At 39.4% G+C, this 19219-nt stretch overlaps 1 protein-coding gene across 5 annotated transcripts in view; it reads left to right on the top strand.

Annotated features, from left to right (window-relative positions):
- The window catches only part of LOC124722065 (transcription factor CP2), an 881222-nt gene that overhangs the window by 659293 nt on the left and 202710 nt on the right, over nucleotides 1–19219 (top strand). For all 5 annotated transcript variants that reach the window (XM_047247263.1, XM_047247260.1, XM_047247261.1 and 2 more), the window contains 3 exons: nucleotides 4293–4438; nucleotides 11290–11401; nucleotides 11734–11878. In XM_047247263.1, the coding sequence (XP_047103219.1) occupies nucleotides 4293–4438; nucleotides 11290–11401; nucleotides 11734–11878 (403 nt within the window). The remainder of the gene's footprint in view (nucleotides 1–4292; nucleotides 4439–11289; nucleotides 11402–11733; nucleotides 11879–19219) is intronic.

The raw sequence follows: 19219 nt of genomic DNA, 5'->3' as shown, positions 1-19219 counted from the left end.
GGTGGATTTCAGATGTAACATTTAAACTATTTGTTTCTTTGTGTCATTCTTCAGTATGTGAGACAGTAATGGCTGATTGAGCTCTTCAGCCAGGGTACCTCACAACACAACCCATGACTGCTTCATTGGCATCTTTTCGGCATTTGCCAAATATCAGCAATGTGTCAGTGAACTCGTCAGATGTGTACACTACATTTATTCCATTTTAATATCCACGACAAACCGGACATTGTATTTTTGTGCATTCTGACCTCCCTTGTTTAGGGCAGTGTAAGAATGCATTCTACTATCTAGCTGAACATGACTTCAAATAGTGCATTGAGCGAAGTGTCATTTGGTGACACCAGTAACTTCATTTACAGCATGTTGCATTCACCCCTAAAACTCTGAGCAATTGTGGCCCCCAAACTAAAATTGAAAAAATTTGATTTGTGCACAATTGGTGTAAACGTATCAGCTATATTATAGAAAAATTAATATTCCATTTAAAAATGTATAACTCATTGGTGTAACACTCTAAAAAATAATCAAGTAAACTATATTCATAACTCTGCAGAAAGAGTAACCTTTCATATGTTTACTTATATAAATAAATATTCCTTTTTTCTACTATTTTGAAAATTATAGAGAAAAACACCATAGCTGAAACATCTTGTCTTTCACTAACATGAACAACACTGTCCTTCCATTTTCCTATCTCTTGATGTCGAATAAACCAATGACAGTTCTGTTCAAATTTCACTAGTACTGTATGTGCTTCCAGTCAATTACATCCACTTAGATGGATGCATGGTGTCTGTTCTTTCGGACATGTCCAAAGGAACAGACACCATGCATTCATATAACTGATTCGCCTCAATGAACAATGAATCCACCACATTCACACATTCAGTGTGTGTGTGTGTGTGTGTGTGTGTGTGTGTGTGTGTGTGTGTGTGTGTAGAATTACGTCCAACTTCCTGCAGGATTCTCAAAGTAGCGAGTGTGGTGGACATGGATAGGGACTGCAGATAGGTGGTGCTAGGTGGGAATTTTGGTTGACTGGGAGGCATGCCGAGAGTCTATAAAATTGTGATAAACACTGTGTCCAGGTGGCACAGTGGTTAGCTTAACTGCCTATTAAGCAGAAGATCCCCAGTTCCGATCCCGGTCTGGCATACATTTTCACTCGTTGACACTGATTTCACATGAAATCCCATTACAGCTGACATCAATAGTTCTTTCTTCTTTTCCTTTCCCTCCTCTCCACCTTCAGTTTACATAATATAAATCTGCTTAGTTGCATCCTTTCTAACTAACCATCCCTTATACAAGGGCATGCTGAAAAGTAATGTCTCCGAATTTGTTATGTGAAAAGTCTTAAAACTTTTTAAATAAAACAAACATTATTAACATTCTACATCTTTAATCTTCCAAGTCTGCTTATTTGCAGCCATCTGGATTGTAGCATGTAACATCGTGATGTGTAACATAAATATGTTGTTGTCTCAGAAACAGTATGCTGTTATCAAGTTTTGAATTTGAAGAGTTTGTCCACACATAGAGCACCCTGTCCTTCAGCATGACAATGCCAGAACGCACACGAGTGCTGACACAGTGGGTTCGCCGTCATCGATCATCCTCCGCACAGTCCCAACTTCGCCCCATCTGACTCTTATTTGTATCCAAAAATTAAATAACACCTTCGAGTACTTCAATTTGGTAGAGATGAAGTTGTGAAAGCAAAGGTGAGGTTGTGGCTCCATCAACAAAGTCAGACATCCTACAGTGACAGTATCGACAAACAGCTCTCTCGTTGGGTGAAATGTGTTCATCACCAGGGTGATTATGTTGAGAAATAAATACGTATGTAGACATGAAGATTAAAGATGTAGAATGTTAATAAAGCTTGTTTCAGTTAAAAATCTCTGAGATTTCACATTAAAAATTTGATGCATTAATTCTCAGCACAACCTCATATGTAATAATAAACACAACCCACTTGCACATTTTCCATCAATCTGCTAGTGTACGCATAGGATCTGTCTTGATGCCCGTATACCTCAGTATGCGGATGACATTGGCTTCCTTGCTGTCCATGTCCCTCCATTAGTCCCAGCAATCCTTCCAGTTTTATATCAATACTTTCAGCTCCTGGTTTAACCAGTAGTCCTTCTTGATTACTCCTGTAAAAACATGGACAATAACTATAGGAGGAACCATCCAAACTTTGTGTCCTTGGATCTCTTACTCACTGTCAACAACTATCCAATTCACCTAACTGAAACACTGAAATATCTTACACTAACACTTAATCAAAAACTAACTTGGAACCCCCACTTACTAACCAACCAAAAGAAAGCCCCTAGAAAAGAAAATTATCTGCACAAACTGAACTCGACTCCTGCCCCATTGTGCAGTCTGTCATCTCAGTCCCATATCAGTTTGAAGAAATGTGGGATGTACAGTGGAACTGACTTGTAGCACATGTACCAAGAACCATTTGTTGTCAAAATTCCAAAATTATGTTATGATTTAACATGAAACTAACAAGTTGCACACTCTGCCCCTCCCCCCCCCCTTTTCCCATTCCATTTCCAATGTAGCTCAGGTCCTGGGTATGCACTTGGTCATAAATCTTCTTTGAGTTAAACTAAGCAGTCACAGAATTAATACTGTGCCCCCTGTTAGAATTCATCACCAACTATTTTTGACTTATGAACCATTAGATATGATTGACTGGATCTCACTCTTTGTTCTAGTATTGTTCTTACTTCCAACTTATTACCTGCAGGTACAGTGTAATGTCTATCAAGAACAAAAATGCTTGCTGCTGATACAAACACTTCTGTTAATAAGCTAAAGAAAACAATCCTTGCTAAAGCTAATTCAACAGCTCAGGAATTAAATAAGTTGTGGGATTCATTTTGTGTTTGACTATTCTGTTGAATTTTGAATCATAAGTTGTTGAAATTGAAGCTGCTATATAGTATATCATTAACTCAAACCAGGCATTCTGGCTTGGGGAAATACAGTAACAGTCCTATAAATTTTGTTTATTGTATATTTCAGCCTCGGATCATACAAATGGTATCATTACTGGTTGTGACTCATCAACTGAACAGGCCCAGAGATGTGCTCAAGATTCCTTTGCAGTACAGGTCATCTGACGATGACTTTGTGATAAGTCTAAACTAGTAATGATACCATTTGCCTAACCTGAGGCTGAAATAAATAATAAAAATATCAGTTAAACCTAACATTTAAATTATTGTGCAACTCTGTATTAAATTAACTTCTTATAAAGACCTCCTGCACAAGAAATTAAGTTCAGATTGATTTACATTAAAGACATCCCATAAGCATGTGATCCTTTTATATATTATTTGCCATAATTAGAAACTTTTGGCAATTTTTTGCAGCATTTTTGGAGAGAGAGAGAGAGAGAGAGAGAGAGAGAGAGAGAGTCATCTTAGTTCAAATTTCAAATTCGTCAAAGAAGCTATATGACCCTCGCATTGGCATTCCACTGTGGATTCCATGAATTACGTTTCCTTAGGTTTCTGCCTGATGTCTACTTTCTTTACACCACTTTTATGTGGTCATTCTCTTTGTCATTCAGGATGGTGGCTCACATGTATTTTTATGGTTGTTACTGTTTCCAATTGTGTCGCCAATAGTACAGTCGGACAGTTATGGATTTGTGGTGAAAGTCAACTGCCAGCTCTTGCACCAATTGTCAAACCTCTTCAGGTTTTGAGATTCCTTTTTTCTTTTTTACTAAATTTTGACTCTTCTTCTCAATGAGATCATCTGTGTAGTTCACGAAGTCTTTTTATTCATTTCCTCATGAATCCCTTTCATTTTACTTGTCAAAAAGTCACTTGCACCATGTCTTTGGAAGCTTGATCACATTCTGGATGTTAATGAAATGAGTCATCTTAAATGTTAAGTTTCAGACACAGGAGCACGTAGTTGTCAAGTCTGTAAATAGGGGGAAGAGGAACTAGAGTGATGGGCAGGGAAAGGGAGGGGAGGATATTTTGTATATGGGTTGCTTAGTGAAATGCAGAATAATATTCTTAAGCCCATTCTTATTGGTAATTTTAGAAATGGAGGCCAATATTCATAGAAGAAAGACTGCTGTTTCCCGGGCTCACGAAACTGAAATACACACAGTGGGCCTAATTTCTGGTCCAAATTTCTACTTTTGGTATACTAGTTAAGTTAATCGCTTTAATTTTCAGTTATATCCTGTTGTGTTTGTATCTGTGGCAATTAAGATTTTTAATATGAAAATATTGTTTTGACAGAATTCAAGAAAACACACAAGCACTCAGAAATGATGGAGAAAATATTGGGGGTGGCACTGCCAATTCCCAATTACATCAGTTGCTTCAACAACATGGGGCTCCTGCGGCACTCTATACTGGTTCTCCAAACAGAATGGACACCACAGGCAAGTTATAGAGTACATCAACATGGTAGACTTTGATTACTGAAGAGGGTACTAAAAATTGAATTGCACCTCAAGCATTCATTTTGTTGATTTCAATGAGATTTACAATGGATTTCATCTGTTTGACTAAGCAAATGTGTTTATGAAGCCAGCTGCCAGACTGAAACAGATTGTTGACTGAAACATAAACTTTGACATATTACTTTCGTAGATTAGAGATCAATATCTTTGACAAGATTGCTAATAATCTTTTTTCTCAATAAACAGTTTCAGCAATCAGTGTTATCATCTTCAGATCTCAACAGACAATTTATTGCATACTTCTTACAACAGCAGTAAAAAAATTCTTTCTCATGAATTTGCATGTATGTAATAGGCTACAAGGATGATGCTTTGGCATGTCAGAGTTAAAACAACTAGACAGGGTGAACATTAATAAAACTGATAAACTGCAGGGACAGATTCCTCACAGTAAATGGAGGAAAAAAAGTCCTATGAATGTGTGTCGAGAAATGGATGGTGTCCATACAACGATAACAGATTGTCCCAGAACACCGTACATAGCTGCATCGTATCCACATCACAACTGATGTTCAAAGTGGCCTTCATGGGATTGCAGGTGATGGGGATAGTAGCATTTTCTGTGCAGGATACACATAATCATACTTTGGCGTACACCATGTTGGCAGGCCAGTTCCATGGAGTGTGTACTAGGGTTCATCTCAATATCTTGTAGAACCCAGTTCTCCAAATCTGGCATATGCACAGTCTGTTACCTCCCTGCACGTTAGTCTGTCTGAAAGGATCCCTGCTCACACAAATGCCCAAAAAGAGCTTGGAAATGTTGTATGATTTGGCTGCTATTTGTGAGGATACTTGTTTTGGTACAGCCGTCTCTCGACCATTTCCATCTGCTTAGCCGTACACAAACACCATTTTGGCTTGTTCCTGAAATGAACACCAGACCATTCTTCTGCTTACAGTATGCTATGTTAATCATACAGCCTGCATCACACAAAAAACACATGGCACATGGTCAGAAGAGGTCATTCATCAGTGCCATCTACTGTGGCAATGATGCATTTCCAGACACATTTTCATAGGACCTTTTTTCCTCCATTTGTAGTCATGAATCTGTCACTGCAGTTCTTCAGTTTTATTAATGTTCACCCTGTATTCAGAATTATTCGCCACATACATGTTTCATGCCACTCACAACAGAGCACATCATTCCAGCCAGGGCACTCACTGCTAGACTGGCTGTAGTGATGTGCTGTGTTGAGTGTGACATTTGTTCTAATTTTGACATGCTCATGTATCAGACTTCTAGTCTGTTATGTTCCCACCAATTCATAGAAAAGATTACGTTTACTGCTATTTTAAGAAATGTGCAATAACCTGTCTATTGAGATATGAAGATGGCAACATTGATTACTGAATCCAGTTATCGAAAATAAAGGTCACTATTGGTGATCATGGTAAAGAAGTTCTTCTTCTCTAATCTATTCTCTCAGATCGCTCCTTGAAGCTCAAAATGAGAGAAAACAAAATATTTTTTTTTTTTTTTTTGCATTCTCATACACTCGTTTGTCCAGGCACAAGTCACAGCCAGATGGTTTCAGTCTGTCAGTACCTCTCTCCTGTGGGGAAAGTCCTTCTGGAAACACAATTATATTTATTATATTTATATAGTGGATGTACACTCCTGGAAATTGAAATAAGAACACCGTGAATTCATTGTCCCAGGAAGGGGAAACTTTATTGACACATTCCTGGGGTCAGATACATCACATGATCACACTGACAGAACCACAGGCACATAGACACAGGCAACAGAGCATGCACAATGTCGGCACTAGTACAGTGTATATCCACCTTTCGCAGCAATGCAGGCTGCTATTCTCCCATGGAGACGATCGTAGAGATGCTGGATGTAGTCCTGTGGAACGGCTTGCCATGCCATTTCCACCTGGCGCCTCAGTTGGACCAGCGTTCGTGCTGGACGTGCAGACCGCGTGAGACGACGCTTCATCCAGTCCCAAACATGCTCAATGGGGGACAGATCCGGAGATCTTGCTGGCCAGGGTAGTTGACTTACACCTTGTAGAACACGTTGGGTGGCACAGGATACATGCGGACGTGCATTGTCCTGTTGGAACAGCAAGTTCCCTTGCCGGTCTAGGAATGGTATAACGATGGGTTCGATGACGGTTTGGATGTACCGTGCACTATTCAGTGTCCCCTCGACGATCACCAGTGGTGTACGGCCAGTGTCGGAGATCGCTCCCCACACCATGATGCCGGGTGTTGGCCCTGTGTGCCTCGGTCGTATGCAGTCCTGATTGTGGCGCTCACCTGCACGGCGCCAAACACGCATACGACCATCATTGGCACCAAGGCAGAAGCGACTCTCATTGCTGAAGACGACACGTCTCCATTCGTCCCTCCATTCACGCCTGTCGCGACACCACTGGAGGCGGGCTGCACGATGTTGGGGCGTGAGCGGAAGACGGCCTAACGCTGTGCGGGACCGTAGCCCAGCTTCATGGAGACGGTTGCGAATGGTCCTCGCCGATACCCCAGGAGCAACAGTGTCCCTAATTTGCTGGGAAGTGGCGGTGCGGTCCCCTACGGCACTGCGTAGGATCCTACGGTCTTGGCGTGCATCCGTGCGTCGCTGCGGTCCGGTCCCAGGTCGACGGGCACGTGCACCTTCCGCCGACCACTGGCGACAACATCGATGTACTGTGGAGACCTCACGCCCCACGTGTTGAGCAATTCGGCGGTACGTCCACCCGGCCTCCCGCATGCCCACTATACGCCCTCGCTCAAAGTCCGTCAACTGCACATACGGTTCACGTCCACGCTGTCGCGGCACGCTACCAGTGTTAAAGACTGCGATGGAGCTCCGTATGCCACGGCAAACTGGCTGACACTGACGGCGGAAGTGCACAAATGCTGCGCAGCTAGCGCCATTCGACGGCCAACACCGCGGTTCCTGGTGTGTCCGCTGTGCCGTGCGTGTGATCATTGCTTGTACAGCCCTCTCGCAGTGTCCGGAGCAAGTATGGTGGGTCTGACACACCGGTGTCAATGTGTTCTTTTTTCCATTTCCAGGAGTGTATTAGTATAATTTAGTATGTGAACCTTCTTTGATACAGGTGGTCAATCTATATTGCTTTCATGCATTCACATGCTCTTTGTATCCAGAATATATGCTTCCTTCTTATTTGTTGCAGATCTCCCAAGCATGATGTGATCACATCCTTTTAATTTTGTGAAGTGCGAAGCAACTATTGTAACTATAGGAGCAGAGTGCCATTCGTGACCCACTGCATTTTTAGACCTTCCTCTGATTTGGTCCATGTGACTCCTGGATGATTCCTTCCACAGGGACAATTTCACCCCCATTCTTTTTCATAATTGAACGTTTGTTACACATATTACTGTTTACAAGATGCAGTGACTTAGCTAAGTCATGGTGGGAGGGGAGGGCTGTCGCCCTTCCCCCCCCCCCCCCCCCCCCCCAACCTCTCCCTCCCGCAAGAGTCGTATTTCTCCTCACCATACAAAGAAAAAGGTGATGTAATGACATAGCTTTCTGACTTGACAAGCACTTACAATTGCTGATCATCGGCTGAGTGTGTATTTGCCACCATGAGGGCTAAATAAGGATAAAGGCAGTATACTCCACCCGCAGCTGCATTTAATATCGGTGGCTGTGGTCTGCCCCATTGACTTGTTGCCCATAGTTCAACTCAATATATATATCAGTAAAAGTCAATAGTTTCTGTGATTTCAGGGGCAACCACAGAAATCTATCATTTATTGTTTTACACTAGGCTTAATTTAATTTCATATACTATACCAAATTAAAGTTATGGTTTTGACTGGATGTGTTTCACTTGTTCCAATATTATAAAAAAAAAAATTCTGAGTGGTCACACTGTAGTATGTAGGGTAGTATTCCACAATTTTTATAAAATTTGTGTAAATAATAAATATTTGATAAAATTTTAGTAGAATTCGTGACATGGCATTGATGTTACATATGCATAGTGTATATACAAATGAGGCACTGAAATGTTTGCAAGAGTTATATGTATAACCTGAAATGTTGTTTGTTAACTTATGTTACCAAAGAAGAGACTTTTAAAAAAAAAACAACAATAATAATAGAAATCTGGGACAGCACTTGGCAATGAACGGATTGAAGACATATGGAAATTATCGGAACCAATGAAAGCGCTATTTTAGAGATAATAGCTTCTCTCACAGGATATGCACCTGCAATATTTTAAATGTTAAAAATGCTAATTCCATACTGGATTGTGGTTCTGTAGTGTTTGTCAGTTTCAAATGTTAAAGAAACTAATGGTTATGTTTCAATGTTGAGATGGAGGCTCTTTCTGAAAGCTACAGATGCATGTTTCAACTCAAAACACACGCGCATTTCATAGCATTTTCAGTTCATGTGACAATAAAATACAGTAAAATACTGCAAAAAACTGCCAGAAAGGAACCTGTGTGAAAAACCAATTTGAATTTTTGATCGTTTGGTGTGTATTTTGTAGGAAGACTCCATTTGTTGTATAATATTTGGCACATACTCTGTAAGAGGCACCCCAGGCTGTAACATAGTTCTCTCGTAAGCTCCATTTTCATGGCACTACTGGTTGCAAACTGCTGTAACAAATTTCACATGTTTTTCCAAATTGTCATTTCTCCCAAAAGATGCAACTCCAAAACATTTTAGGATGTAGATATAATTCTTGGAAACATTTCAGTGCCTCAAATATGTATGTAATACATGCTAATAACCTGATTTACAGGACTTAAAACTGAAGCTGGGCCAAATATTTTACATAACATATTTTCAGCACAAATATTACCCATTTTCTCCATTACTTGTCGTGGGTTTAGTAAAACTGTATATCAGTCTGTGGCACATGACATGTTTCCTCTGTTATAATTCACTTTGAATGGTTGTTGCTTTCCTATTTTGTTGTTTGTAGTGTTTCCATCCCAACTATATTTCTTAGTTTGAGAAAAGAGATAAGGACAGAACACACTTTATTGTCTATAATAAATCATACAATCACCATTGATCTTTGTTTTACAATTGCCATTGCCGACTTTTGCCGATATAAAGAGGTACTCATCAGCATTTAACTTCTTCTTCTTTCTTGTGGTGGTACTATGTTTTCCATTTATCAACATTTTGTTGTAATTTAGTATACACTTTCTGCATTTATCCTAATGGAATATGGTCATGATAAAGAAAATGCTGCACAACAATATAAAAATGTATGACTTTTTAGTACTCACCACTATAGAATGACAGTTAGCAAAAGGATTAAGAAAATACCATGTTGTTCACTTAAGAAAATTTTGATATGTTTCAATGATACAATATTTTTATGACTTCAGCCGCACCTCACCCCCCCCCCCCCCCCACTCCCCCTCCTTTCAGACTAAAATCCTGGATTTACACGTGACAACATCTAATATGCCAACAAAAGAGAGAACAATGAAGGGATGGCCATTGTGAAGTTATATGGCCTGTTGTCAAATACAGCACTACTGGATAACCCGATTTAATGCTGTAGAACATCATCTGCATGCTTAGTCACTCAGGTTATTCATTCCAAGCACTTTAATAACATCCTATTATGTTAATGATATTCTGGAAATGTTTATCTCACTATTATTGCTCTTACTTCCTGGATCAATGTTCCATCTAACCCACACATAGCCCCCTATAGCCCACTATAGTCACAATACCAAGGAGTTATCTACATCCCATTGATGGTCTGAGGCACTGCATTTTGATAACACAATATAGAGCATAATTCCAGTATAGAGTATTAGTGACATCTGGCAAGTTATTTGCGAAACAGAAATGGTAGCAGTGCCCACTGACAGTGGATATAGCAGGTATGAGATGAGTGGTACATTAAAAAAATTAAAATGTGGTTCCTCACTGAAACTTTAACAAATCATTAGCACTTCATTTTAACTCTTAATGTTAACAAATTTAATGCATGGAGACAAGTGAAAAGATCCAATCAGTAACAAGTGATTATACTAGTCAAAGTCAGTATTTACACATTTCAATCCAGAACAACTTAACATACAGTAACAACATGAAATTAGTCACTAGGGAAGTTGATGTCAGGTTGATATTATTTGAAGGAATTCATGGAAAGTGTAACCAAATTAATGGGCAAAGCAGCTTGAATTTATAGCCTCAGTCATCATCAGTGGGATTTTAAACCCTAATCTTCATCCCTTCCATACAATTGCAAACTATTTATGTATACTGTTTCTATGTATGCAGTCCTTATAAAAGAGGATTTACAGAAGAGAGAGAGACAGAAGGTTCGAAAGTGGCCTTTCCAATTCATCATGTATTCATGTATTCATAGCAAGAGTATCATAGATACAGTCGCCAAACTACAGTGGAAGACGTTGAAAAAAACGAAGGAATTGCATATTATGTGAAGGGTTGCTGCTAAAATTACGACGACTTACCTTTTAAGATGAGCTAAGTAATATTTTATGCAATGTCAATGATGGTGAAAGTTGAATCAAACAATGGAAATCCAGGATGCATTAGTTAACCTCTACCCCATATTATATGGTGGCTGTTGGAGTGCCAAAGTGACGTATAATGAAAGATAATCACTAAAATATAAAAGGGGAGGGTTGGGAAGAGGGGGCGACTGGTAATTGACCTTACTTTGCAGCATTTACCAAGACAGTCCTAAATGTTATTTATAATGTTATAAAAATATAGATGCATTCTATTAACTGATCTTTAAGAAACCTTATTTATCTTTCTTTTACAGCTGTGTCACATGCCAATATTAACCATAATGAGGCTTTCCAATGCGCCAATAGCCAAAGTTCAACAACATCTACTCTAGTTGGAGCTGCTCAAGACCTGAACATTGACTGTCGGTAGGTTCTTCTTGTCTCATTGACATAATTTTAGAAATGCCAGTGGTTGATTTTTCTAGCTTTGCTGTTCGGCATGCTGTAGGAAAGAACATGTTTGGTGTGGAAGAGGTGGTAATTGTCATTGTGGACATATTAGTCATTGTAGGTTGCTTTGATGTGGACTGTAGTTTGAATGAGTTGGGTGGCTTGAGACTAGTTTTTAATTAGTCAAAGAAAACTGTTTTAAATGTTTCCCTTTTCACTTTGACAGAACTGCTTTTTTACTTCGTCCTTGAAAATTTTGATATGTTACTGCAGTATGTGACTACATATTTCATTTATGTTTATTCCAGCTTTCAGTATGTACTTGCAGCAGCTACATCAATTGCCACAAAAGTTAATGAAGAAACTCTGACATATCTGAACCAAGGGCAGTCATATGAAATTAAGCTGAAGAAACTGGGAGAATTGTCAGCATATAGAGGAAAAATCCTGAAGGTAATGAACAAATTGTTCTTTTTGTAGAAATCAGTGTACTTAATGCATTGGTTGTAGAACAACTATCAATCTACTCTCAAAATTTTTAATTAACTGTTTTAAGTCTTCACTTTATTTTACTAAACATAAAAATGTTTTTAATAACTGATCATGAGGTAATTTGTAAACATTAAATTAATGTTTGTTGTTCATTCCTATTTTAATATGACTGTTAATATTAAATCTTGGATCACTTCTCTGAACAGTCTAATTATTTTAGTGGCACTTCTTAATGAGTTATTTTCAATACACAACCAATGTTTGTCATTATAGGTGAGGTGCTATTTCAAAATGGACATGATCAACTAATGCTAGATTATTTCACTGTTCTTTCATTGGTAGCATTAGTTACATTCATGTAGGCAATAAAATTGAAACATACTTAAGACAATGAAAATGAACAAAATTCACTGGAGTAGGAAAACCAGAAAGTAGTGAAACATGTGTCATTTACTTACGCTTTTTTAAACCATTCAGTATAACAATATCGAACATGTTAGATACATTACAGATACGATTAATACATGTACAGGGTGTCCAGGAAGGAATTGCCAGTATTCAGGGATATGACAGGAATTATCATTTGAAGAAACAAAGTACTGTAAACACGAGTTTTAAAATACATACCTAAAGAGCTATGAGCACTTTTTCAATAGAAGAGATGCTTTGCATAGTAGTGAAGATGAAAAAGTGTTTAGAGCTCTTAAGTTATGCATTTTAGAGCCCATGTTTACTGGACTTTTTGGCTTCAAATGATTGTTACTTTCATATTTCTGAATACTGATCTTTCCTCCTGGTACAGCCTCTATAAGACATAAAGAATAGGATAGGACTAGGCAAGGACAGGACAGGGAGTTGGCCATGGTCTAATCAATGGAACCATTCCAGCAATCACCTTAGCAACTTCATAAAACCACAGAAAATCCAAGTAGGGATGGCTGTACATAGAATAAACCCTGACAGGCATAGCCACCTCACTCAGCACATGATTGGAAGGGGAATAGGAACTGCATTGTCTACACTGAGATTGCAACATGCACAAGCAGTAAATCAGTGATTAACTAGAATGTGAAACTTAGGTATTAAATCGTTCTGGAAAAGAAAAAATATACACATGAATACATTATGCAACACTACTGAAAAGTATAACACACAAATGTATGAAAACCTGCTGATGTCGTATCCATCACAACTAGTCTAGCAACCAGCTCCCTTATCTGAGGAGGTGTATTGCATTGCAACTGAAACAGAAAACAAACAGCAGAAACATTATTTTGCAAAGAAAAACACAGCATAGGTGTCACATCAGTTAACAGAATCAAAAGACCTCAACAATAAATAAAAGCCTCATATTCCTGTAAGCTAACATGTTCACTTTCAGTGTAGAAACACTCCTCAACAAGAAATGATTTTAATTCTGCTCTAAAAGCTATTTCTTTCTTCTACCTCTTTATGTAAGTTGGCAGTACTTTACAAAGAATGACACTAAAGTGCCTCACATTTCTTTGAGTACAAGTTGTTCTTACTTGTTTCATATGGAGGGACCCACAGTTGCGAGTATTATAACTGTGGTAATTGCAGTTGGTTTTGCAGGTCACCAAGTCTAGCTTTTGTCATCAACACACATTTGTATATGTAGAAGGAGGGTACATTTACCAAACTCATCTTTTTAATTAGGGACTTGCAGTGAGCCCTAGCAGAGCTATGCAACAAGATTTGAATAGTCCTTTTCTGTAATGTAAATTTTTTTCTTTAACTGACTCTTAATATTACCCCAAAACTATTCCATAAGCTACAACATACTGGAAGTAACCAAAATAAGCTTTCCTAGCACCATCTGAGGAGCAAACTTTAGAAGTAATTCTCAGAACAAAACATGCAAAATGAAATCTCTGGTAGAGTTTAGTTACACGGTCTTTCCAGTTGAAGTCATGATCAACACACATTCATAAAAGTTTTGTGCATAATAGCATTTCTAATTCATTTCCACGCAGTACCAGTTGGAGGTGTTGGTTTTGATTCATTGTTCCATATTAAATATAACATGTTTCTTCTCATTAACGGTCAGGCTGTTAGCACTGAACCATGAATGCAAGGACTTGATCAAGAGTTGTGGATAGAGATTCGTTAACAAATGTAGTAGCCATTAAAGCAAAAAATTTGCTTAGATTAAAAATGACAAGTGATGGTCTTCCCTTAATTCATAAGAAAATAAGAGTGTCGAATATTCCACTGTTGGAATGCTAGAAAATAGAGGAGGAGGGGAGGAATCAAGGATAGAACTAGAATTTTCGTAGGTATTTGCCTCCAATACTACAAGAATAACCTTACAAAACTATGTGCGCACACACACACACACACACACACACACACACACACACACAGACAGACAGACAGAGAGACACAGACAAGACAGACACTCACTTCAGTGATATTAATGACAATATAAAAAATTATGTATTTTAAAAATAAAAATTAAGGGGATTTTAGTAAGTATTGTATATTAAGCTTCCTGATATGGAGGTTCCTTTTTTGAGAAAGGGAAGACAGGAAGGTGTGAGTAAGTCAGTGGTTACACCAAACCCTGTGTCAAGAAAGAATCCAGCTTCATTGGAGCCGTCATGTAGAACTACTGATCTCCCCTTTACTTACACTTTGTATACAAAGAGTCCTACTTGCATCCATGTTCTGTGTGAGCAGCCTCAGAATTTCCATAGTTATGGGATGGCCAGGCACTTGGCTGCTGGGGGCACAACCCTCATGGGGGCACACTTTGCAGCCCCACAGCCTGCCTGCCACTCAGGTACATGCACACAGAATTTAAAAAAATGATGCTAACTCCCATTAAAAAAACCAGCACTTGGGTGCGATGCTTCCGTCCCCACCCCCTCCCTCCATATTAGGAAGGGTGCCTCTAATGTAGCATAAAACTTTATACCAAACCCTTAATGAAAGATTAAAAACTTTACGAGGGAATCAAATTTTTTTTTTCAAACTTGTAAATTAATATTAGCCATTTCTCCACTCTTCTCTTAAAAAATCAGTCTTGAGAGGGGGAGGGGCTCATAATTTCAATCTTGCTAGGGGTGCTCATGACCCTAGCTACACTCCTGGAAATTGAAATAAGAACACCATGAATTCATTGTCCCAGGAAGGGGAAACTTTATTGACACATTCCTGGGGTCAGATACATCACATGATCACACTGACAGAACCACAGGCACATAGACACAGGCAACAGAGCATGCACAATGTCGGCACTAGTACAGTGTATATCCACCTTTTGCAGCAATGCAGGCTGCTATTCTCCCATGGAGACGATCGTAGAGATGCTGGATGTAGTCCTGTGGAACGGCTTGCCATGCCATTTCCACCTGGCGCCTCAGTTGGACCAGCGTTCGTGCTGGACGTGCAGACCGAGTGAGACGATGCTTCATCCAGTCCCAAACATGCTCAATGGGGGACAGATCCGGAGATCTTGCTGGCCAGGGTAGTTGACTTACACCTTCTAGAGCACGTTGGGTGGCACGGGATACATGCGGACGTGCATTGTCTTGTTGGAACAGCAAGTTCCCTTGCCGGTCTAGGAATGGTAGAACGATGGGTTCGATGACGGTTTGGATGTACCGTGCACTATTCAGTGTCCCCTCGACGATCACCAGTGGTGTACGGCCAGTGTAGGAGATCGCTCCCCACACCATGATGCCGGATGTTGGCCCTGTGTGCCTCGGTCGTATGCAGTCCTGATTGTGGCGCTCACCTGCACGGTGCCAAACACGCATACGACCATCATTTGCACCAAGGCAGAAGCGACTCTCATCGCTGAAGACGACACGTCTCCATTCGTCCCTCCATTCACGCCTGTCGTGACACCACTGGAGGCGGGCTGCACGATGTTGGGGCGTGAGCGGAAGACGGCCTAACGGTGTGCGAGACCGTAGCCCAGCTTCATGGAGACGGTTGCGAATGGTCCTCGCCGATACCTCAGGAGCAACAGTGTCCCTAATTTGCTGGGAAGTGGCGGTGCGGTCCCCTACGGCACTGCGTAGGATCCTACGGTCTTGGCGTGCATCCGTGCGTCGCTGCGGTCCGGTCCCAGGTCGACGGGCACGTGCACCTTCCGCCGACCACTGGCGACAACATCGATGTACTGTGGAGACCTCATGCGCCACGTGTTGAGCAATTCGGCGGTACGTCCACCCGGCCTCCCGCATGCCCACTATACGCCCCCGCTCAAAGTCCGTCAACTGCACATACGGTTCACGTCCACGCTGTCGCGGCATGCTACCAGTGTTAAAGACGGCGATGGAGCTCCGTATGCCACGGCAAACTGGCTGACACTGACGGCGGCGGTGCACAAATGCTGCGCAGCTAGCGCCATTCGACGGCCAACACCGCGGTTCCTGGTGTGTCCGCTGTGCCGTGCGTGTGATCATTGCTTGTACAGCCCTCTCGCAGTGTCCGGAGCAAGTATGGTGGGTCTGACACACCGGTGTCAATGTGTTCTTTTTTCCATTTCCAGGAGTGTATAATGCCATTAAGAAGTTATATAAAAAAGAAAATTTATCTTTAGATTAATTCACTATGCTACAATGATAAAAATTTATGGTGAAGTAAAGCAAATAAAATTATTTAATTACAGAGTACCATTTCAGGAAATGGGAATTCCATCACATCTGATTACAGCAATTGTCATTATACAAAAATAAGTAGGAGTTAGACAAGGCTGTCCACTGTCTCCCCCTCCCCCCCTTTCAATGTTTATATTGATGATATCATATGTAGATAGCTGATTCTATTAAATGTCCCTTTAAGAAATGATAATTTTAATTTTATGAAGACTTTATTTTCTGCTAATCAGATTATAATAGAAGAATCTGAAGGAGAAGGTCAAATAGGAGTGCATAAATTGATTCAAATTTCTGCTAAATATGGAGTAAGAATATTGACAGATAAAACAAAAGTGATGACATTCAAATGATTGGAACCCATAAGAGCCAAAATTGTTATAGATGGACAAATAACTGAACAAGTAGAGAGCTTCAGTATCTGGGGTACGGTTCTAAATTTCCCAAGTTAGGTGACATAGAGCTAAAATTTGCGAGATTCAGACATTTCTGTGGAACTACACAATGTACATTAAAACATAATGTATGAAAAGAAACACCAATTAAACTCTACAAAGGAGAAGCATTGCCTTTGCTGCTGTATGGTAAGTAATGTTGGACTTGAAATATCAATAATGATGAATTGGATCGTCAGAGATGAAGCTTATCCACTTTGTAGTGGGATTGTGGGCCATAAAAGAAATACTAATATTTGACAAGTTATAAGTGTTGAACCCATTACAAATATAATTGTAAAATACTACCTGAACCAGACATACCACATCCATTGTATGTCTAATGATAGGATGACTAAAGCTGCAATACAATATAACCCAAATGGCAAGAGGAATGTTGGACATTCCTTGGAAGAGATGGCATGAACAGTTCTGAAGCTGAACAGACCAAAAGGCCAAATCATTGAAGACAATGATGCTGATGATGAAATCAAATTTGCTCATTTACTCAATATATAATCAACAGTGTTGAAAGCCAACATTGAATGTACAGAACAGCAAAACAAAGTGTATGAGGCCAGTAGCTGCTAGTTGTGGGCTTAGATGGTGTCTCCAAGGAATTTCATAACTGATTGTTTCTGTATTGTTTCTATATGAGTTCAGAGTTTGGTTTTATTAGCTGCTGGAGGTGTGTCAGAGGTGAGTTGCTGACCCACAAAGTCCCAGCCATGATCATTGGGCAATGTGCCAGATGAAAGGATAGCTAGTGAAGAATTAGTATCTTCCATGCAGAGAAATTGGCTAGCTCTTATTGAAACATACACATGAATGTTTTCCTGATGTACACTGGTTTCCAGGATACATTGAAGAATAGTATTGAGAATACTGCCATTTCAAACTAAGATGTAACCAGACAAGTAATGTTACTCCCACACATTGTGTATTCTCCACTGGTTTTTCAACCCATAGGCTCACTAGCATTTGTCTTTATATGTTCGATTCTTGTTACTGGGACTTAACAGTAACATAAGGTCCACCTCCAGTGACGTCATTGTTGACGTGAAAACAAGTCATAATCTTTCCTTGTTTGTAACTTGGGGTCTGATAAACCTAGTATTGTAGGTGTACCTATTTATAATTATAAACTTTCTTCCATTTACTCAATTGTACAAGTTAACAGTAACAATAAGGGAACAGTAATTTTGGTAGTCATAACACAACTGTTGACACTGGAGCAAGAGTGAACTGAGAATGTGATCAGAGAAAGAGAAAGTAAAATTTAGAGTAGAAAAAAAGTAACAGCTGACCAAGAATGGAGAACAGAGTTAAAGAAGAGAAAGTAAACTGCTAAAGGAATAATAATCTTCTTTCATTGATCCTTAATTTGAAGTATGTCTTTTACTGTGATCACTACTTTTATATCACTTACCCATGCCATTTATCTGACTCGTACATTAATACTGGGTTGAGATAGATTATAAAATAGGTAGACTATGAAATGAAATAATTAATTAAAGTAAATCTGAATGTGTGACAAGCAGTCAGTTTCATCTTCGTCCAGAAGCATATTAATATAGCTTTGGGTCATCTTGCATGAATTAATACAATAATTATTTCTAAATATTGCATACTTAATTGAAATTTGAGGCAGTTTCTCTCTCTACCTTGATTTTGAAAGTGAAGATAAACAGATACATAGATACACATATGTTTTTTTTCTCACTTACTGTTGAGTGGTACCATCAGGGGGTTAAAAAAGTAAAAAAGAACTTGCACACTCTTGGAGCCGATGGTTACTGTTCTTTCATATAAATCAGTAGATGCAATCATTTTCTTATGATATGATTCATTATATTGATTATTTAAGCACTAGCTTATTTCAAGAACTGTGAAGGAAGCAAGTTTCTGTAACCTTTCTAAGCAGCCCTCCTGGTATTTACATAATATTAAATGCAGAACCGAGGCAAAACCTAAATTATTGTGTTCAGATGGAGCTATGAACCCTGCTCCTTCTGAAGAGAGATCTAGTACTTTAACCACTACACCATATGCAGTTATGCATATGCAGTTTATGCAGAATATTTCCTTTATGTTAGTTAAGGACTATTTATTAATATTATCATGTTTGTAATACCAATCCATTTACATAAGAGCTAATATTGCTTATTACCATGCCATTACAACTACTCTGATGTGATTCAGATTGGTAGTACCATAATTAGGGTTGGTTCAAGAACATG

The sequence above is a fragment of the Schistocerca piceifrons genome, chromosome X (genome assembly GCF_021461385.2).
Source record: "Schistocerca piceifrons isolate TAMUIC-IGC-003096 chromosome X, iqSchPice1.1, whole genome shotgun sequence".
Taxonomy (NCBI): domain Eukaryota; kingdom Metazoa; phylum Arthropoda; class Insecta; order Orthoptera; family Acrididae; genus Schistocerca; species Schistocerca piceifrons.
The sequence above is the reverse complement of the archived record's forward strand: the minus strand, read 5'-3'. Positions and strand labels throughout refer to the sequence as shown.